The 21,854-nt window shown below is 45.1% G+C and overlaps 3 protein-coding genes and 1 pseudogene across 5 annotated transcripts in view; 1 reads left to right on the top strand and 3 right to left on the bottom strand.

Annotated features, from left to right (window-relative positions):
- Window positions 1-2,065, bottom strand: part of LOC139709962 (uncharacterized) — a 143,648-nt gene extending 141,583 nt beyond the window's left edge. For all 3 annotated transcript variants that reach the window (XM_071621909.1, XM_071621910.1, XM_071621911.1), the window contains exon 1: window positions 537-2,065. In XM_071621909.1, the coding sequence (XP_071478010.1) occupies window positions 537-1,989 (1,453 nt within the window). In that variant the 5' untranslated portion in view covers window positions 1,990-2,065. The remainder of the gene's footprint in view (window positions 1-536) is intronic.
- Window positions 2,051-21,854, bottom strand: part of LOC139709960 (uncharacterized) — a 72,641-nt gene continuing 52,837 nt past the window's right edge. The window contains exons 4-5 of the mRNA XM_071621908.1: window positions 2,115-3,219; window positions 2,051-2,067 (exon numbers count right to left, since the gene is read on the bottom strand). Of these exons, the coding sequence (XP_071478009.1) occupies window positions 2,051-2,067; window positions 2,115-3,219 (1,122 nt within the window). The remainder of the gene's footprint in view (window positions 2,068-2,114; window positions 3,220-21,854) is intronic.
- LOC139709959 (uncharacterized) lies at window positions 11,433-16,531 on the bottom strand (annotated as a pseudogene).
- On the top strand, window positions 16,530-20,557 carry LOC139709958 (uncharacterized; the record flags this gene model as incomplete). Its single annotated transcript, XM_071621907.1, has 2 exons — window positions 16,530-17,449; window positions 20,545-20,557. Coding segments are annotated over 2 exons (933 nt in total), but the record flags the coding sequence as incomplete, so codon positions are not given.

Genomic DNA, 21,854 nt, shown 5'->3' with positions numbered 1-21,854 from the left:
CATACTTTATTGGCCAAAAATGCATTACCAGTTTGTTTCTTCATTTCTTTGTGTGTGTGTGTGTGTAAATATATATATATATATATATATATATATATATATATATATATATATATAATTATATATATATATATACATATATAACCATGACATGTATAAAATTAATGCAGAGGAAATTATTTCATGTCAATATAAGAGAGTTTGTCACTATCAATTTTTGGTCTCTTCTAGTGTCGCAGTTCACACACGAGGAAATGTTAGCAGATGAATAAATTATACACTGGCTATCATCTATCTACAGTTTGAGTTGCATGAATGACATCTTGCATCATTTCAACATAGCATTACTTTCCATCTGACAATTTGATGTAATCAAAGGTATGTAGATTATTCCTCAAGACATGCTCAATTCAAAATAGCACCCTGTACTTCAAATAAGGTCCTGGTAGGTGGAGCACTGAAAGAAATCCCGTTGGATTATGACTAGCTAAAATCAGACCTGATACACTGAACCCTGGAAAGCACTGCCATCTTACCTTTCTGTTTCCCAGAAGTCAAACAGGGAATCTGTCTTTCCATTTTGATAGCCTTCAGTGAATCTGCTGTGATCTGTGGTGTTGCACCATCATTGTCATCATCATCATACTTCTCCTGGGACTGCACATGGTTTACACTGCTCTGTTCTGTGCTCCTTCCCTCATCCTGTTGGCCAGGAATCAATGCCTTGTGCCGTTTCACACAAAGACATGACACTGCCCCACAGGTCTGACCCTCGTTTAACAGTGGCAAATTATTCCTCTTGGTTGCCTTGTTGACACACCCAACAGGCTCATCGTCATCAGACATGTCTATTTGTCTGACTTCAAGACTGCCTTTCCTCTTTGTGCTAAGGCAGCTGAGACGTGATGCCTGATTCGAGATGGTCTCCCGGTGAGAGATGGGAGTTATTTGAAGTTCCGCCTGCTGCCCAGCACCATTGATATAAGAAGCAACACCCTCATGACATCTTGGGACCACGTGAACATGTTCAGAGGTTAATGGAGTTGAAACAGGGGGGAAGAGGCCATCTTTCGCATTGATTCTTACAGACTCATCATGAACACCATGGCACAGTTTTTTGACACTTGGTGACCTCCCCTTTGGGCTAGTTGTATGATTATGATGATCCCTTCTGCCCACCAGCTCAGGTGCATGAACCAAAGTCTTTGGATTGATCCTGCTGGATTCATTCTCTTTAAATGGATGTTTTACAGGAAAAGTGTCACCTTTACAAGCATCATTTGTGCTATGTGTTCTATGAATGTCATCTGCAATCTTGGGCAGGTTGGAATGTGACTCGACAGTTTGCAGACTGGTTACAGTCTGTGCTCTTTGTGAGGCCTGTGACAATGCCATGAACTTGTGTGAGTTTCTTAACCTGACATTTGGAGAAGGAGGCAAAATGTTGATGCCACTGAAAGCTTCATCATTGAAATCAAAAAAATCTCCAAGATCAAAGTCAAGGTCAAACTTGGGATCATCATTCATTGTCTCATTTTCAAATTGTTTAGTTGAATGATCCATTTGTGCCTTCTGCATTGTTTGAAAATTTTCACATGGTGAATCATCTAGTCTACACATAGGATCTGCTACTTCAGCCACATTACTGTCATCTAAAAAAATGTCCCCCTTAAAATCGTCCCAGGCCTCTACCAAGTGAGCGGTAATGTTTGGACGTTCATCCTCATCATCTCTACAAATTGAGCTGTTTTGTTCTTTCTCAGCAGCACTCACTTTGACAGTACCTTTTATTGAGGAATTAGGGTTTCCACAGATACTTGTAGTGTTTCTGTCTACAATTCCTTCAATTTTACCACCAACTTGATGCTCCTCATTGGGAAACAGTTCCTCAAGGGACATCTGTCCATCACTTTGATTACCCTTTCTCTCTGATGGCACTGTCCTATGCATACTATTGACATCAAAATTATTACATGCCACTGACTGCATGTTGCTGCCAAGTTTGTTTACAATATCCAGTGACTGCCTAATCAATCTTCTATGATTCTTATCATTGGTTCTGCAGAGCTGTGTACCATGGAATGATAAGTCACTTTCATCAACAAGATCCAGGCCAGAGACTGATGGGGGTGGAGGAGGTACCAGTTCTTCCTCCTCTTGCTGGTCTCCTTTGAAAGGTTGAAAAGGCTTTCTGGAAAACTCCTTGTGTACACCCTTGACAGGAAGTGTATCTGGATTTCTGAGCAGCTGTGAACTTGATGGAAACAAATCCAAGGCATTCAGTGATGAGTTAAGACTGCTGGTAGAAAAGAAACATTTTGGAGTCTTTCCCCGGCAAGAATCCTTCAGTTCTTTCTGTAAGGGTAAATCCCCATCACTTGCGGTATCCATGGCTTCTTCTTGTAAGAGTTCTGCATTTGCCAAGTTCTCTTCCTTGTTTTTCTTATGTCTAGAGGGATTGTAAGAGGTATTGTAACAAAGTAGTTTATCTGGTGATGTTTCCTCATTGTCATTGTTGCATTCAAAGTCACTGTCATCTGAGTTGACTGGCAGCAGTGTTGCTGTTTTCATGTGCCTGTGACTAGTATTCTCATCCTGGTCTTGGACAGGACTTATGGACTTTTTCTTTGATATTTTGGTGGCCTGAAGTGCATCCTTTCCTTGTTCTTTGAAAGCATTTTTCTTATCTAACACAATTTGAAATTCACAGTTCTCTGCCAATGTTGTCTCATTGTCTTTCTGATTTGCATTACTTCCTAGCATTTCTGCAACACCGTCGTGAAAATCAATGATGGGAAAATCTTCATTACCACTCTCACGGTCACCCTCATCACCTCCTGTGCAGTTCTTCATCTGGCTCCCAATACCCTGCTTGTTTGGGTGAACACTTTTGCTGCACTGAATATTCTCCCTGTTTGATGTGACAACAGCACATTGATTCCTGGCCTGGACTTGGTTTTCCTGGAAGCATAATTGAAGCACTCCTCCTTTTCCTTTCCTCTTCTGTGGCCCACAGACGTCATCCTTTTTCAGGTAAGGTCTCAACTCCACCCCATAGATATCATCATCCTCTGTAAGTCCCTGGATTTCAATGAACTCCATCATTCCTACAAAGTTGACTGTACGCTTTGAGTGGGAGACTAGGTTGGTTGGCTGCTGATTTGTCTGCCAAAGGGTGAATGCACTGAGTGAAAGATGGTTGATGGAGGGAGTGGATGACTGTAGAAGATATGAAATGGAAATTTTAGCTTTCAAAGTTTGTGCTGAAAAGTGATTTACATCTCACATCTCAAGATTAACATATTACAGAATTTTGAACATCGTCTACATTACTGCTATACAAAATAGTGGCGACTAGCAATACTTTGTTCCCAAAATTAAGTCAGTCATATAAGTCAAATACGATGTTTGATACCTCCAGACTTTATCAGACTGGCATCACCTATTGCAGAGGGGTGCACAAAATTCTTATATTTTGAGGAGGCTCTGGTCTCTATCAAAGAAGTGTTGCATTCGACCTCATGTACTTAGTACCATGATCAGGGATCTCGCCAGTATATATCACCCTTGTCAGCCTCGACAAGGGTAAGCTTTGAAGAAACAATCACAGTCAAGTGTAAAACTTGCCGTCAGGTGTGATACCACGCGTGAGCTTGCCCTGTCAAGTTTGAAGTTTGGACAAAGTTCGGACTCCCCGCCCTGTGGCTTTTCCCTGTCTGATTATCTGGCTAGAAAAACAAGAGACCCTGAGGTCTCGCGCTCACCTGAGTATCGCAAGTTCACTTCATGCATTCTTGCAGACTCCTATCTGAGAACATTGGAAACTTGGGGCAGGGGCAACTTTGAGAACTGGGAACAAGGTGTTCATTTGCATATTCCATCACAGGTAAAATTACCTGCCAAGTACAAAGTTGGACTATGCAGTTGAGGAAAAAAAAAGACTTAAAGGTCTATCACATCTGATTCCAGAGAAGAATATTAATATAATATGGACTGGCCTTGAGGGGGATACCACATTTATTGCCTGAACTAGAACTGTATTGCCAGAGTCGAAGACGAGGGCAATACAATTCTAGTGAGGGCAATTAATATCGTATCCCCCGAAAGTAGACAGTCCATATCATTATTATTACCCATTTCAGGCATCTTGAGCAGTAAAATAAATCATTACAATGTAACTTTTTACAACTTTCCAATTCACTGTACTAGTATTTCACTCTACACCACACTGCGCGCTACATCCCTATACACAGCTCAGGGACGCGGTGCGCACATAACAGCCAACTCACACAGGCACAGGGATCGTCCTCTGTTTTTACGTGTTAACCTATGGGAATTTGCCCTCCGTCGCGAGACTCGGGTATGTCGCCCGCGTAGAAACAGCCAGCTCACACAGTAACAGCGATCGTCCTTTAGTTTTATGTGTTAACCTATGGGAATTTGCCCTTTGTTGCGAAACCTCTCTGCGAAAAACTGTCATCAACAGTAAATTTTCCTCACTGGGAGCTCAAGTGCCTGGATGCTATATTCCACTCGTTTTTAATATGCAAATCCCATAGGCATTTGCCAAAGCGGGGAATATGGAAAATTTGCTCCTCTTCTCCCTGCTGGCACATAATCCTGTGCGTTGTACGAGGGCAATACAATTTTGTAGAACCACAGCTCAGATGCCTGATACGGGTAACATGTATGTTCGGTATCGAACATTTTATCTACGAAAGAGCTTTACTTACCTATCGATATAACAATTGCCATTCTAATGCCGATTAGAATTGCCCCCAGTAGCTAAAATTTCTTTGAATCCACTCGTTGCCCCGGCAATGACAGGGAAACCCCTCACACACTCCCCTATATAAGCCTGTGCGCTGGCGATCTTGTCCTCTTTCGATGCCGATGAACCGGCTGAACGGCAGAGCGGGGAGGAGGGAGGGACCTATAGGTAAGTAAAGCTCTTTCGTAGATAAAATGTTCGATACCGAACACACATATCTACTTCATTTCGCTTTACTTACCTATCGATATAACAATTGCCAGATTCCAACAGATCCCAGGATGGAGGGACTACGGAAGAAGCCTCATAGGTAAGGAACTTTACTCTCTTACTGATCACGGCTAACGAGCTGTTTGCTCGTCCGGGCAGGAGGTTCAGTCAAGATGGAAACTACTTCCTGCTAGGGCAGGGGAGAACTGCAGAGGCAAAGGGGGCCTCATTGGAATTACATCTGACAAGTAGCAGAATGTAAATGTGTTGGGATTATGCCAGCAGGAGGCCTTTAGAATATCTCCCAAAGGGACTCCCTGAATAGGGCCCAGGAGGAAGCCATACCCCTAATGTCATGGGCCCGCACCTTCTGAGGATCGAAGTTATACCCCCTGCTTTAATAGTCTGTACTATCCAGCGAGAAATAGTATCAGGGGGACCGGTCCATGGGGGGAATTGATACTGACAAATAGATTGTCTGAAGTACACAATTCCTTGGTTTTGTGAAGATACCATTTAAGGGCCCACACTGGGCACCACAGTTTGTCTTGGGAGATGGAGGACAGAGTCTTAAGTGAGGGGATGAAACCTCACCTGGCGTAGAATTCATGGTTTGATTCTTAGCCAGGAATTTGGCATGAGGGATAAGTCTAACCCCGTTAGTCTCCCAACGAATATGACCAGGTTTGGTAGAGAGAGCATGCAGAAACTGCGTCTCCTCCCACAAGAGACTGCTAAGAGGAGAATGGATTTGATGGTTAGATTAACAAGAGAACTGCTGTGCATAGGCTCAAAAGGGGCCCTAGACAGAGCACACAAAACTCTCGATAAACTCCAAGAGGGACTCAGGTTCCTCTGAGGAGGCCTAGACAAAAAGGGAAATTTCATTAGTCTAGTCAAATGGGGAGAGGATCCCACCGTTTCTCCCCCTCCGAAGCCTTTATGTAAGGCTGAAATAGCAGCCTCTGATGGGTGAGAAGGCTAAGTTCTTGTCAAATAGATGCAGGAGGAATTCAGCAATCTCGCCTACAGGTGCTGTGGAAGGATCCACTTTCTTATCGTAGCACCATTTGAAGTAGTACTGTAGTCTAGAGTCATATATGGCTCGTGTAGACGATCTAAGGAAGGAGAAAGATAGCTCTGCAGCCCTTCCCAAATGGCCTGCCTGGGAAGCAATTTCCCTGAAATGGTCCATAATGTTAGCATTAAATTGGGCACCTTGGGATGATGTATAGCTGTCCCTAATTGACAGAGGAAATCCTCTCTGAGGGGAAGGTTTACTGGAGGAGAGGTCAAAGGGACCATCGATGTGGGAAACCAAAACGTTTCGGCCACCAAGGGGCTATCAGAAGGAGGGTTGCCATGTCCGCTAGCACTTTCTGTAATACCCTTGGTATCAACGCAAAGGGGGGAATGCATACCCCAAATCCCGTTCCACTGCATTGTGAATGCGTCCATCATCAAAGCTGCTGGATCGTTGTGTTTGGTGCAATAAACTGGCAGCTGCTTGTTCAATGTCGATGCGAACAGGTCGACTTGGGGAGGCCCATCTCGTTGAAATCTATTTGGCAATGTGTGGATTGAGTTACCACTCTGTGGGGAAATAACTTCCCCTTGACAAAAATATGCCACATAGTTGTCTTTTCCTGGTATGCGAGAGGCTATTAGGCTCATCTCCACGGAATCGCACCAATCTAGAATATCTAGAGTGAGGTTGCACAAAAATTACGATCTTGTGCTCCCTTGTTCGTTTACATAAAATACTACCGTGAGGTTGTCTGACTTTATCAGAACCGTTTTCCTCTGAACTCTGTCTTTGAAGGCATACAGAGTATTTTCTGTATCGCCAGCATTTCCAGCACATTTGTGTGTTGACCTCTTTCTTTTTCTCCCCAAGTTCCTTGAACGTGGTCCAAGTTTAACACTGCACCCCACCCCATGTTCGAGGCGTCTGTGAAAATAATCAGGGAGGGGACTGGGGTTGTGAAGGATTTCCCACTTGTAAAATATTTGGGGACATCCACCAGCGAGCCGCCTGGGACATAGTCCTCATTTGACAGATAATCTTTGTCATCGGGTCTGTTTGCGGGCCATAATGACTGAAAAACGCCATTTGGATTTGCCTCATTCTCCTTCTGCAATCTGGGACTGTGTCCAAAAAACTTGCAAGGAGGCCCACAAATCGCAGCCAGTACTTGGCCTGCGCGTGAGACGTGCGGAGCAAAAACCCCCTTACTAGGTGAGGGAGGAGATGGGCAAGCCTTAATTTTAAATCTAGTTTGGTGCCCAAGAACTCCGGACTCTGAGTGGGTTCGAGCTGGGACTTTTCATAATTTCCGAGGAAAACCGGCTCGGAGACTAATACCCCTTTCCCGCTGCCCGTCTCGGTGAACCACCGAGAGGTTCCCCGGTGAATTCACCGGGGAACCTCTCGGTGAAAGTTTCAGTGCCGTCGTTTCACACTGCTCTCGGTGAAACTTTCCCCTAGACGGGTTTCTGCTCGCAACGTGGGTGATCTTATGTACTTGAGTTTGTTGTGCATCTGCGATTTTTTTTTTTCGATCCCATGTTCAGCAAGTTTTTGGAGGAGGGACTTGTACGCGGCAGCGTCAGCCGACGTCCCGCTCAGTTCTTCGTTCACTGCTGCCTCGCTACATAATTGAAGTAACAGTCTCTCTTCGTCTTTGGTCCACGCTCCAGCCATTTGCAAATAAATTCCCTCAAATTTCAACAGCACAAAACGTCAACGGATTTCTCCTGCACACTGTAAACCCAGCACTTGACGAGAAAAGCACAAAATACGAAAAAATCAAGCAAGAGGCGGACTGTATCAGACTTTACTAGAAGAGTTAAGAGCTAGACACTAGAGGAAGACGAAGAAGGAGGAAGCATCAAATTGATCAAGTAGAAGTACACTGTAAACCTATATCAGCTTTGTATACACGGCGTGCTAATTAAACAATACAATGCACAGCACGATGCAAAACAATGCCGTCGCACTGTGAACGCCACATTGCACACGAAACGACATACTATGTAGTGTCGTGTGTATGTTTACAAACACGAATAACTAGTACCCTATACGTGTGGATTTGGGAGGTCGAGTGCGCGCTAGCTAGCTGCAGTGCCGTATATTAAGAGAGTCTGGCCAACTGCTAATTTGGACGCCATGTCGTTACCGCGCGTATTACGCGTCACAGGACTAGCGTGTACGCTCAGACGTAACAAAATAACCAAGCCAAATAAGGGGCAGTTAACAATGGGCATTGCGTATGAGCGCACTTCAGTAACGACATGGCGCCTGTAGATCACGGGACCAGCTTTTGACCAATCACAGGCTTCAAAACACGTAAGCCAAAAACCGAGTTGGCCAGACTCTCTTAATATACGGCACTGGCTAGCTGAAAACGTGTGCATGACCAGAAACAAAACATGACCTTTGACATAATCTGCATATTTTCCCCGGTGTTTCACCGAGACAACCTTTCACGCTGGGTGCTCTCGGTGAACCACCGGGTGATTTCCCGTTGAACTATCGGTGTTTACCCAGGACGCTTCTCGGGTAAAAATTGCCCAAAATTTCATTGGTGTTTCACGTAGGCTTCCCCTAGGTTTCAACCGAGTGACCTTTCACACTGCGCGGTTCCCCGGGTGCCCCCAGGTGCCCCCGGGGAAGATTTTCTTCAGCGGGAAAGGGGTATAGGTTTAACGTAATGTCTAAGTGACGGCGTAGTGTGTCTGCAGAATCTGCTATTACAAGCCAGTCGTCTAGGTAGACAAAAATTCGAAAGCCCCTTTCTCATAAGTGGGCTGCGATTGCCTGTACAATACGAATAAGGATGCGTGAAGCAGTCTTGGGACCAAATGGCAGAGCCCGATATAGGTACACTTTGTTTGCCACTGCGAAACCGAAAAAATGCTGCGCAGTGTGGGCAATGGGAACATGAAGGTAGGTGTCTACTAAATCTATGGAGACCGCCCAATCGTCTGCCTTGATGAGCGGCAGAATGTTGCGGAGATTTTCCATTTTGAAAGTGGAGTTTGCGATGTATCGATTCAGCTTTTTTACGTTTAACACCATGCGGAATCCGCCTTTCCGCTTGGGGGTGAGAAAAACTGGGGATATCACAAGATGCCTTCTTGTGTGGACCCGAACAATCGCCCGTTTGGTTAATAGGGACTCTATCTCTTGTAACAAAGCCCTTCTTTTCTGGGTTTGTTGGCAGGTTGGTTTTCTTGCTTATTTCCGGAAGCAATTCTGGGTGAATCAGTTTGGGAACATATCCCTTCTGGATTATTGAAAGCACCAATTTGTCTGTGGTGATCTGTGACCATTGATGGGCAAATACTTTGAGTCTGCCCCCTACTGGGGGTTGCCCTGCGTGCTGATTTGGATAGTCATAACTGCGATGAAAGGTCCCGCTGGGGGGCAGTCGACTGTGTTCTGGGGGGGTTAGGTTGCTGTCCCCGGGATCGTCTATACGATCTTCCACCCCGCTCTCTGCCTTCAGGCCTGCGAGAGTCGGATGATGGCTTGTAAGACTGACTGTACGGTTGTCTCCGATAGGGGGAACCTTGAGGTGATCGTCCCTCGCGGAAGAACCCTGACTGAGGGGGCATATGGTCCCTAGAGGCTAGAAAGGAGCGGTTGGGTTAGCTCAGTTTGTAGGCGGTCTTGTCTGCAGTGCTCCGCGATGGTGTCCTCCAGTACCTGTTGAAACTTTCCCGCAAAGAGATGTGGGCCCGTAAGGGGCAAGTTTGGGAGTATGGTGTCAGCCTCTTTCTCGAGTTTGAGCTGTTCCATCACCTGAGTTCTGCAAAACTTGGAACATAGTAACGCTGTTCGGGCGGCCTGTTCGAATTGGAGGTCTGAAATTCGCAAGAGCAAATCGGAGATCTTTTTCAGGTCCTCCCCGTATATGGCCAAACGGCTTGCTTCTCGTTGTGCCGCAATTACATAGCTTTGGTAAGCCGCCAGCCTCATCGAGCCACGGGCTGTCTTTTCAATGTGGGCAATCTGCGAATCTATCCTTTGGAAAGATCGAGATCTCATGCCGTTGAAATTGGATTTGCGATCGCGAGCGTCACCCACACGGAACGCTGCCTCTGGGACTGTGGGTGTATTGAACACTGCGTTGAAATCATTACTGCCAAACCGAAAGCCGGACAAAGCGTCATAATGGCTAGATCGGGATTTCAGGGATGAATGGGCTAGTTTAGTGTAACAAGTAGCGAAGGGGGTATCAAGTTTCACCTCACTGGGTCCTTGGCTACGAGCAGACAATTCAGATTCCAAGCAAAATATGGGCTTGGCCTCTTCTTTTTCCTCAGTAGCAGTTGATTCTGCCTTTAACTGGGGACAGTATTTTATCAGTAGTTCGGCGGCTATCTGGCCATCCCTTCTACCTGTCTGATTCGTTGATTCTTTATCAGAGGGAGGAAGCTCGTCAGTAAATATGCTTTCCCGACCATCTGAGCTGATAGAGTGTTCTGAGTGAGACGATGGCGAACTAACACCAGTATCATCGTCTGCCCAGTTTCTCGCACGAGATGCTATTTTTGGGGGGCGATATCCAAACTCATCATCGGAATAGTCACCCAAACTGATCGTTGGAACGCGAGAGTGGAAGCGAGACCCGATATCTTCCCCCTCTCTCCGGCGGGGGGAAGCCCTATCGCGGGTTCGGCATCGGGATTGTCGAAGTACGGGGGCCGAGTCGGAACGGGCCGCATTATCACGTGTAGGCAGGCCGACGGACCCGGGGGAGGACGGAGCATCGCCCGCTCGTGCGGGAAAGGACCCCAGAGGATAACTGACAGATGGCGGGGGGATCGGAAAAACCGAGGGACCTGTAGGATCGCCCGCCCGTGCGGGAAGGGTTCTCTGGTTTTGTGTAAGAAGAACCGATTGTAGGGCCTGTATGAAGAAATTGCAGGCCGCTGTGGAATCATTCGAGCTGCTGTTATCAACGCTAGCAGGCTGGTTGACGTTCGTAGGTACACTGGAGCCTACTGACTTGGTCGGCGAGCCAGATTAGTCTCGGTGGGTCTAACGGCAGGAGAAACCGCTAAATTGGAGCCTGGTTTCTCGGCCGGACTGAGAAGAGAATGCTTTTTCGGGGCACTCTTCTTTCCCTTCTTAGATGGAGGAGAAGAGGCAGGAAGCACAGGATTACTACATGACAGTCTCTTTTTTGTGCCCTGCTCTGCTTTAGCGGTGTTGGATCCCGCCTTCGTTGTATCGTTCAGTGCAGCCTCTGACGTAGTGTCCTTGCGGGGCGGCGAAGAGCGAGACGAATTAGGCATCTTAAATGCCCTAACCCGTCACTAAAACGAGAAAACAACCAAACTCGGCCAAGTAGCCGATAGAACAAGGAATATAACTCAAGTAAATACGAAATCAAACACAATAAGGTAAAAAGGGAACGATCTTATCTGTATGTGCGTAGAGCTACACCGTGGGGAGCTCGTAGTGAGCAGCGGCGGCAGAAGAAAGAGGACGAGATCGCCCGCGCACGGGCTTATATAGGGGAGTGTGTGAGGGGTTTCCCTGTCGTTGCTGGGGCAACGAGGGGGTTCAAAGAAATTTTAGCTACCGGGGGCAATTCTAATCGGCATTAGAATGGCAATTGTTATATCGATAGGTAAGTAAAGTGAAATGAAGTAGATAATCTATTAATATGGACTGGACTTGAGGGGGATACAACATTTGATGATGATGATGAAACAGCATTTATATAGCGCCACTTATTGCCTGAACTACAATTGTATTGCCCGAGTCGAAAACGAGGGCAATACAATTCTAGTGAGGGCAATTAATGTCGTATCCCCCGAAAGTAGACAGTCCATATCATTATTATTACCCATTTCAGGCATCTTGAGCAGCAAAGTAAATCATTTCAATGTAAATTTTAATGATTTTCCACTCGGCGCCAGCTCGAGCTCTGCACCACACTGCGCGCTGCATCCCTATACACAGCTCAGATACGCGGCGCGGTATAACAGCTAACTCGATCGTCCCCTATTTTCACATATTATGGGAATTTGCCCTCTGTCGCGAAATTTGGGTATGCGGCATGCGTAGAAACAGCCAGCTCACACAGTAACAGCAGTTGTTGTTTAGTCTTACGTGTTAACCTAAGGGAATTTGCCCTTCGTCGCGAAACTACAGTACTCCGCGAGAAACTGTCATCAACAGCAAATTTTCCTCACTGGGAGCTCAAGTGCCCAGATGCTATATTCCCCTCGTTTTTAACACGCAAATCCCATAGGGGTTTCTCAAAGCGGGGAAAATGGAAAATTTCCTCATCTTCTCCCTGCTGGCGCGTAACCCCGCGCGTAAGACGAGGGGAATACAATTTCAAAGAACCACAGCTCAGATGCCTGATATGGGTAATAATATTGAATATTCCTTAATTTAGGAGGCTTGGGCCCCCTGGGTCCCCAAGGAGAGCATGGTGCCAATTTGAACACATTGAGATCCTATCCACCTAGGAATGCTACAGTGTACTTGCCAAGTTTGGTGAAAATCCATTATGCTGTTTTCAAGAAGAAGAAGAAAATGTACAATTTATGCTTGCATTTGGACCCATCCCATCCCATGGGTCCCATAGTTGAAAAAACTTAGTCAACACTATACTAACTCATTGTAATAACTTAGTTCGGCTAAGGTGAGCTAAACAGCTGAACAGCTAGAATTTGAAAGGAGCAGCAGTTTATGTGCAGAAACATAACCCACACGGATGTTGCAGCATAACTTGTAAGTAACCTTTTTTTGTTCATCATTCATAGGAGTAAAAAAAGGAATGACAGGGGAGAAGGGAATTGAAAGAAGAAAACTGTGCATCTGCTCAGCAAGCTGTTTTTTTTTTGTTTTGTTTTTCACACCAGCATCAGTAATACAGTGCTCACCCGTTAATCAGGAAATGCTTTAGTGGGAGCCCCGCCTAAGTGCAACAAAACTTGATGTAACAAATTTTTTACATGGTATTTCCACCGCTTAATAGGCACCACGAACCGCTTTATAAGGACAAATCTGGCTTAAACACTTCCATTGTCTGTGTATAAATGTCTAAAAAAAAAAAAGGATAAGTAAATCCTCAAAAATAATTGCAGGACTTCAATTTCCTTACCAGAAAGATTATTTTCTACCCAGTTCCCCACAGATTATGCCAACTGTAGTCTAAACAATTGCCATTAGACAGTGAGATGTAGTGCAGAGGTGGTCTCATTGAGCGTCAGCTTTTACTCATGCACTGTACAACCCCTTCAGTGCGATACGGAGTCACCTTCCCCGCGTGGGGCCCATACTCTCCCTGTTCGTGCATAGTATACATGCATGCAGTGTGTATGTTTGTGTGTGACAGCATAACAGGGGGTATGAATATGAGAAAATGTGTTCGTATGATTGTCGCTAGCAATCAGTGTTGTGGTTAATGTGCATGTTGTGAAACACGTTAAACAGCATGTGGAAGTTAGCATATATAGCTGCCTCTTTCTCTGCATTAGCAGGGTAGTCATTGTGACTTGGTATGTTACTTTGAACTCTAAAAGAGGGAAAGGGATCAAATGAATGAAGATTTGAGGAAGAAAGATTTGCGGTGACACCATGTGTATGTAGTCTTTAATCGGATCGCTGTTTGGCAGAAGAGCCTAGAAAGAGGAGAAACGAAGAGGGAAGCGACATATGGGGGTTGTGAGGAGGGCAGAAAGTGAAGAGTGGGAGACAGTAATGGGCTAGAGGTTGAAGTTGCACTAGTGGAGACGGTAGAGAAAGGAACACAGAGAGTGGTAAGGAAGAATAGTGTGAGAATCAAGTAGGATGTTCGGACATCGTTAGAAGGGGAAAGATGAAATAGAAGGGAAGAGGAAGAGGAAGAAGTTGAATGTTGGAGAATCATGGAGATAGGGGAGAGCAGTAAAGATTCATGAAACCAAGAGAAGAAAAACGAAGTCGGCGAACAGTGTGGCTATGGAATGTGGAATCAATGGAGAAAGGACGAATAATCCCTCTAAGGAAGGGTAAGTAGAGGAGAGATGAGAATATGTTGATAGAAGGGAGATAGAGAGAGAGAGAGAGAGAGAGGCGGGGGGGGGGGGGGGACAAAGAAAAGAAGTAGAAAAGAACAAATTGAAATTCAATACGTAAATCAGAGGGAACTAGTATGGATCCTAGAATGAAATGCTGCTGAGAGGGAGAGAAAAAAAAAAATTGGAAAGGAAAATTGATGACAGTTAAGTCCTGAAAAGGTTCCTGTGGGAGAAAAGCAAAAATAAGAAATCAAAATAAGGTTAAAGTGTAGACCTGAGGAGAGAAGACAAGAGAAATAACCTGTGGAGAAATGTGTAAATTAAGTAGTGGTCCTGAAAAGGACCGTTGGGTTGTATGGAAGGAAGAAATAAAACAAAAAGAAGAAAGAAGAGAAGAGAACAGAAAAGAAAAGAAAAGATAAGTAGCGTAGAAACAGACAAAAGTGTAAGAGAGAGAGAGAGAGGAACGAGAAATGAAACACTGAGTAAAGGTGCTAGTGAAAGTAGCGCAAGAAATCTAGTTATAAGAATAACTAGGAGAACCGAGGAACTTGACGTTTCGGGCAGGTTGACTGTCCTTCGTCAGAAGTGAAGCGTGATCTGAGAAGAGGCGGGCTATATATGGAGAATGCGGACCTAGATGGAAGTGGTCGGTTGAGGCGGGCTCGCAGGCGAGCTGAGCGTCGGCTGTTGGTGGAGTGTTGCGGTCGTTGATGCGTTCTATTGTTCTCGGAGTGTGTTGATGGCGGAGTATATCTGTGAGAGCTAACTTGGCTGTTAGTAGGTCGTGGCCGGAGATTGGAGTCCGGGTTAGTGGTTGGGGTGGACGCCGGTGGTGTGGATGACTTGTGTCGGTGAGGGCGTCTTCTCGAACCAGCGATAGGTGTGGTCGTGAGTGGGAGGCGCGGTTGACGTCGTGGGCGCTGTTGTGAAGAGGTGGGGGAAGAGATATGAGAGGAAGAAGTAGAGGGGGGAATGTGCTGTGGAGAGAGTGTGTTGTTGTTGTTGTCATTGTTGGTGTTCGATGGTTTGTTGATGAGAGGGAGCCAGATGTTGTTGATGTGGAGTCCAGTGTCCTGTGTAACAGTGTCGTGTGTGTGAATTTCTATGGCTTCTCTGATGCGTCGTGTGTTCCAGTTTTTGATGGATGTGATGAGTTTGCTGTCTTCCCAGTTGATGCGATGTTCCGACTGTTGAGCGTGTTTCACGATGGCTGACTTTTCCCATTCCGAACGTCTGTAGCATGTTTTGTGTTCTTTCAGTCTGGTCTCTAGCGATCTCCCTGTTTCACCTATGTAGACTTTGCCGCATTCGCAAGGGATACGGTAGACACCTGGTTGTTTGTGTTTGGGGTGCTTGTCTTTGTGTGAGTGCAATGAATTGTGAAGTTTGTTGGAAGATGTATGACGGACCTGGATGTTGGCGGACTTGAAGATGCGTTGTAGTTTGTGCGAGGTGGCGCCGAGGTAGGGAAGATTTACAGTTGTGATGGGCTGTTCCTTGGCTGCTTGGTTGGGATGAGAAGGTGCCTGAGTGTTGATTTTGTGCTTGGGGTATTGGTTGATAGTGGTGAGTGTGTCTGTGATATGTTCGAGTTCTTGTCGGAGATGTTCTTTGTCGCTGATTTGATGAGCACGTCGGACAAGAGCGTTCGGTACTGACTGGCGGACTGCTGGATGATGGAAGGAGCGGTAGTGAAGATATCTGTCAGTGTGAGTGGGTTTGCGGTAGACCTGGTGAGAGAAAGTGCCAGCGTTGGTCTTTGTGACGAGAACATCGAGGAAGGGGAGAGAATGATTGTGTTCCGTTTCCACTGTGAATGAGATGTTGGAGTGTTGTTCGTTGAGGTGTGAGAGGAAGTCGTCCAGTTGATCTGCTTGGTGTGGCCAGATGGTGAAGATGTCGTCGACATACCGGAGCCAGAGTGAAGGTTTGCGCTGTGCTGTGGCTAGTGCGTGGCTTTCGAAATGTTCCATGTAGATGTTGGCAATGATCGGTGAGAGGGGGGAGCCCATGGCTGCGCCTTGTTGCTGTTTGTAGTGTGTGTCCCTCCATCGGAAGGAGGTAGAATTGAGACATGTGAGGAGGAGGTCGTGTATCTGTTGTGGTGTGAGTTGTGTTCTGGAAGAAAGAGAAGGGTCATCGGTGAGACGTTGTTTGATGATGTCACAGGCTTCATTGACAGGAACGCTGGTGAAGAGTGATTCTACATCAAAGCTGACGAGGGTGTCTGTAGGGTTGATGGTGGTTTGAGAGAGAATGTCAATGAAGTGTTTGGAATTGTTAATGTGGTGTTCTGTGTTGCCAACGAGTGGCTGTAGAATGTCTGACAGGTGTTTGGCTGTTTCGTAGCAGGGGGAACCTCGTGTAGAAATGATGGGGCGGAGAGGCACTGATGGCTTGTGAATTTTGGGTTGCCCGAAGAGGATGGGACATCTGCTGGAAGAGACATTTCGAAAGCCACGCACTAGCCACAGCACAGCACAAACCTTCACTCTGGCTCCGGTATGTCGACGACATCTTCACCATCTGGCCACACCAAGCAGATCAACTGGACGACTTCCTCTCACACCTCAACGAACAACACTCCAACATCTCATTCACAGTGGAAACGGAACACAATCATTCTCTCCCCTTCCTCGATGTTCTCGTCACAAAGACCAACGCTGGCACTTTCTCTCACCAGGTCTACCGCAAACCCACTCACACTGACAGATATCTTCACTACCGCTCCTTCCATCATCCAGCAGTCCGCCAGTCAGTACCGAACGCTCTCGTCCGACGTGCTCATCAAATCAGCGACAAAGAACATCTCCGACAAGAACTCGAACATATCACAGACACACTCACCACTATCAACCAATACCCCAAGCACAAAATCAACACTCAGGCACCTTCTCATCCCAACCAAGCAGCCAAGGAACAGCCCATCACAACTGTAAATCTTCCCTACCTCGGCGCCACCTCGCACAAACTACAACGCATCTTCAAGTCCGCCAACATCCAGGTCCGTCATACATCTTCCAACAAACTTCACAATTCATTGCACTCACACAAAGACAAGCACCCCAAACACAAACAACCAGGTGTCTACCGTATCCCTTGCGAATGCGGCAAAGTCTACATAGGTGAAACAGGGAGATCGCTAGAGACCAGACTGAAAGAACACAAAACATGCTACAGACGTTCGGAATGGGAAAAGTCAGCCATCGTGAAACACGCTCAACAGTCGGAACATCGCATCAACTGGGAAGACAGCAAACTCATCACATCCATCAAAAACTGGAACACACGACGCATCAGAGAAGCCATAGAAATTCACACACACGACACTGTTACACAGGACACTGGACTCCACATCAACAACATCTGGCTCCCTCTCATCAACAAACTATCGAACACCAACAATGACAACAACAACAACACACTCTCTCCACAGCACATTCCCCCCTCTACTTCTTCCTCTCATATCTCTTCCCCCACCTCTTCACAACAGCGCCCACGACGTCAACCGCGCCTCCCACTCACGACCACACCTATCGCTGGTTCGAGAAGACGCCCTCACCGACACAAGTCATCCACACCACCGGCGTCCACCCCAACCACTAACCCGGACTCCAATCTCCGGCCACGACCTACTAACAGCCAAGTTAGCTCTCACAGATATACTCCGCCATCAACACACTCCGAGAACAATAGAACGCATCAACGACCGCAACACTCCACCAACAGCCGACGCTCAGCTCGCCTGCGAGCCCGCCTCAACCGACCACTTCCATCTAGGTCCGCATTCTCCATATATAGCCCGCCTCTTCTCAGATCACGCTTCACTTCTGACGAAGGACAGTCAACCTGCCCGAAACGTCAAGTTCCTCGGTTCTCCTAGTTATTCTTATAACTAGATTTCTTGCGCTACTTTCACTAGCACCTTTACTCAGTGTTTCATTTCTCGTTCCTCTCTCTCTCTCTCTTACACTTTTGTCTGTTTCTACGCTACTTATCTTTTCTTTTCTTTTCTGTTCTCTTCTCTTCTTTCTTCTTTTTGTTTTATTTCTTCCTTCCATACAACCCAACGGTCCTTTTCAGGACCACTACTTAATTTACACATTTCTCCACAGGTTATTTCTCTTGTCTTCTCTCCTCAGGTCTACACTTTAACCTTATTTTGATTTCTTATTTTTGCTTTTCTCCCACAGGAACCTTTTCAGGACTTAACTGTCATCAATTTTCCTTTCCAATTTTTTTTTTTTCTCTCCCTCTCAGCAGCATTTCATTCTAGGATCCATACTAGTTCCCTCTGATTTACGTATTGAATTTCAATTTGTTCTTTTCTACTTCTTTTCTTTGTCCCCCCCCCCCCGCCTCTCTCTCTCTCTCTCTCTATCTCCCTTCTATCAACATATTCTCATCTCTCCTCTACTTACCCTTCCTTAGAGGGATTATTCGTCCTTTCTCCATTGATTCCACATTCCATAGCCACACTGTTCGCCGACTTCGTTTTTCTTCTCTTGGTTTCATGAATCTTTACTGCTCTCCCCTATCTCCATGATTCTCCAACATTCAACTTCTTCCTCTTCCTCTTCCCTTCTATTTCATCTTTCCCCTTCTAACGATGTCCGAACATCCTACTTGATTCTCACACTATTCTTCCTTACCACTCTCTGTGTTCCTTTCTCTACCGTCTCCACTAGTGCAACTTCAACCTCTAGCCCATTACTGTCTCCCACTCTTCACTTTCTGCCCTCCTCACAACCCCCATATGTCGCTTCCCTCTTCGTTTCTCCTCTTTCTAGGCTCTTCTGCCAAACAGCGATCCGATTAAGGACTACATACACATGGTGTCACCGCAAATCTTTCTTCCTCATTTACTTCACCATGCAAACCTTCAAACAACACATGAATGAAGATTTGTTCCGATGATGCATTTGCCAAAATTATGAGACTGCTGTGACTTTTCTTATCACCGTTTTATGTCTGCGTGTTGTAGCGCGGATGCATTTTTTGCTGTGGTTATCGGCGGGTTTGATAACTGTGCATGGTTTAGTGTAGTGCCCACATAATAGACTTCATGTGTGGCTTGCACGGGCCAATACCAGCCACCACTTAAGCGGGAGCACTGTTTAAACAGGAGAAAAATTTGTCTCCCAACCCCTCCCGATTAAGCGGTAAGCACTGTATCACCAACCATTGCTAATGAAATTATTTCATCTGCCGAGGGGGCTATGTGTTTTCTCTTTTTTGTTTGTTCCGGCATTGGTTGTTTGCCGGTTTCTTTGTTTGTAAAATAACTTGATAAAGGCCCTGTCACACCTTTACAGTACGCTAGTACAGAACTCGCTAACATCCTTGTCCGCCCATAAAAAAATTCTCCTGCGTGCTGGAAAATCCCTACTTGCAACAAGGCCGCGTAGCTTACCCGTAAAGGTGTGACAGGGCCTTAAGTTACCAACACACTTGAATGAAATTTTTAGGAAATTTTGATGGCACAAGGAACAAATGATTAAATTCAGATAGTGATCCTGATGACCGTCTGTATGTAGGACTATGATAAATATTAGAGATCACAATATGGGTGGTAATGAGCTAGATTGGTAGAGTTCTGAGCTCTCTGAGCTATCTCTCTCTCTCTGTTCTAGTTTACATTGAAATATTTGTTCTCCAAAAAAAAAAAAAAAATGAAATCTACTCTCCTTTCCACTCCCAATTGTCCATCCTTTTCCTGTCCCAAATTACTGCCAACTGTTGTGTGGAAAACAGATCTATTGGGATTCAGTAACATTAAATAAGTATTCATTGTATAATGAATTATTGGGTGTGAACCTGCCCTCGCTGTTCTGAATTATAGAAGACAGTTTTTTAAATTCATTTTCCATGCTGTTGCTTCAATAGTCTGGTAGGAATGGAGGGTCCCCATGCACCCTCCGAACACATTTTTTTAACTTACCTTTTAGAAACCCTTAGGGCGTCAAGTTAATGATTTTTGTTTTGTTCCTAAGAAAAAATTGTGTCCCATGGGGGTCATTGGCAGCCATCTTGGATTTTCAGGGAAAATCACTGATTTCCATAACTTTTGAATTACACAGCATACAATTACAAATAAAGCATTTCCTCAGGGTAAATGTCACATGAGGAATCGATTGAAATGGTTATTTACATGAGTAAAGCCAGTTTCAAACAAGAAAAGCCCCAAAATATGAAAAATTCAGTGTCGTTTACACCGACAAATAGCCAAATAGTTTGACTTTTGAATTACACAATATAAAGGGACAAATAAAACATTCCTTCAGAGTAAATACGGCATGAGGAATCGTTTAAGATAGTTATTTACATGATTAAAGCAACTTTGATACAAGAAAAGTCCAAAAATTTGAAAAAAAAATCAGTGTCGTTTACTCTGGAAATTGCCCAAATAGTCCACATACAATGTACATACATGACAATTACATACCTCATAAGAGTGACTAACCACTTTGTCTTAATAGTGTGGTAGGAATGGGGGCTCCCCATGCACCCTCCTTTTTTGTAACCTTTAGGGTGTCTAGTTAGATGATTTTTTTTTTTGTTTCCAAGTAAAAATTGTGTCCCATGGGGGTCATTGGTGGCCATCTTGGATTTGCGAGGAAAATCATTAATTTCTATAACATTTGAACTTCACAAGGACAAATAGAACATTTCTTCAGGGTAAATGTTGCATGAGGAATCGATTGAGATGGTTATCTACATGATTAAAGCAAGTTTGATGCGAGAAAGGTCCAAAAATGTGAAAAATTTAGTGTCGTTTACACTGTAGAGTACCCAAATAATCCGTATACATACATGACAAACTACCTCACAAAAGTGACGTAACACTTTGTCTTTAGATCATAGCTGAAATATGGTGTTTTGTATAAAAAAAAACAAACATTCAACAGAATCTGAAAAAAAGATGAACTCCAAGCATATTGATGTCTCACTTGTTGATATCAAATGAAGAATGTAACCACCGTGGCAATTCATATACCCCCAACAATACCCCTAAAATAACAGGTCAAAAGATGTGAAACATACTAATTTTGATCACAACATGTGAAAGTGACTACTGTAAACGTCAATATTTTCGCGCGATTAATTTTTCGCGCTGAGCGGCTCGAAAACGTATTCGCGGGTTCTTAAATTCGCGCTCTGCAGCAGGTTACTTTACTGTAGTACACATTCACTCCTTTCATCCAAAGCCTCTGCTACATAGCTTGCTATGCCAGCGTACGACAAGCGACGTAGCGAGCGGCTCGACTGCGAGTACAAGCACTCAAATACGTAGTACAGCTGTGACTGTAGTACAGCTGTGACTGTAGTACCGTAGTCACGGGGGAATGTAGCATCGGTGCGTGCGGTGCGTGCGGTGCGTGCGGTGCGTGCGATAATACTGCTAGTGCTATGTTGCTACGCTACTTTATTGCTAGGCCGGTACGCATGGCCACAGAGCTAGAGAGCACATGTGTACTGTACTCGTAGACGTTTACAAAAACAATGAATCTCGGCACGTTTCAGATTTTTAACTTACCAATACTAGTGTAGATGCTCCACTGCCTCCAGCTCATTTCCAAAGATTGGAGATGTAATATTTCCAAAGTTTATCCAAAAACATCCACACCGAACATTTTTACGGCAGCTGCTCAGAGTCAAAGCTAGGTAAATACATTGTATTCCAAATCAATTGCTGCATTCCAAGCTCATCAAGCAGTTGAAGTTGATTCCAGGTTACAGTACAAACATGCTGAGTGAACACTAACAACAGCAGTAACGTTATTCAACATCTGATCTGGTTCGTAGTTGGAACATAACTTTCCATTCTGAACATGTTGCA

The sequence above is a fragment of the Diadema antillarum genome, unplaced genomic scaffold (genome assembly GCF_040938485.1).
Source record: "Diadema antillarum isolate AM-2024a unplaced genomic scaffold, OU_Dant_1.0 seq00001483_RagTag, whole genome shotgun sequence".
Lineage (NCBI taxonomy): Eukaryota > Metazoa > Echinodermata > Echinoidea > Diadematoida > Diadematidae > Diadema > Diadema antillarum.
This window is presented reverse-complemented; position numbering and strand designations above follow the sequence as displayed.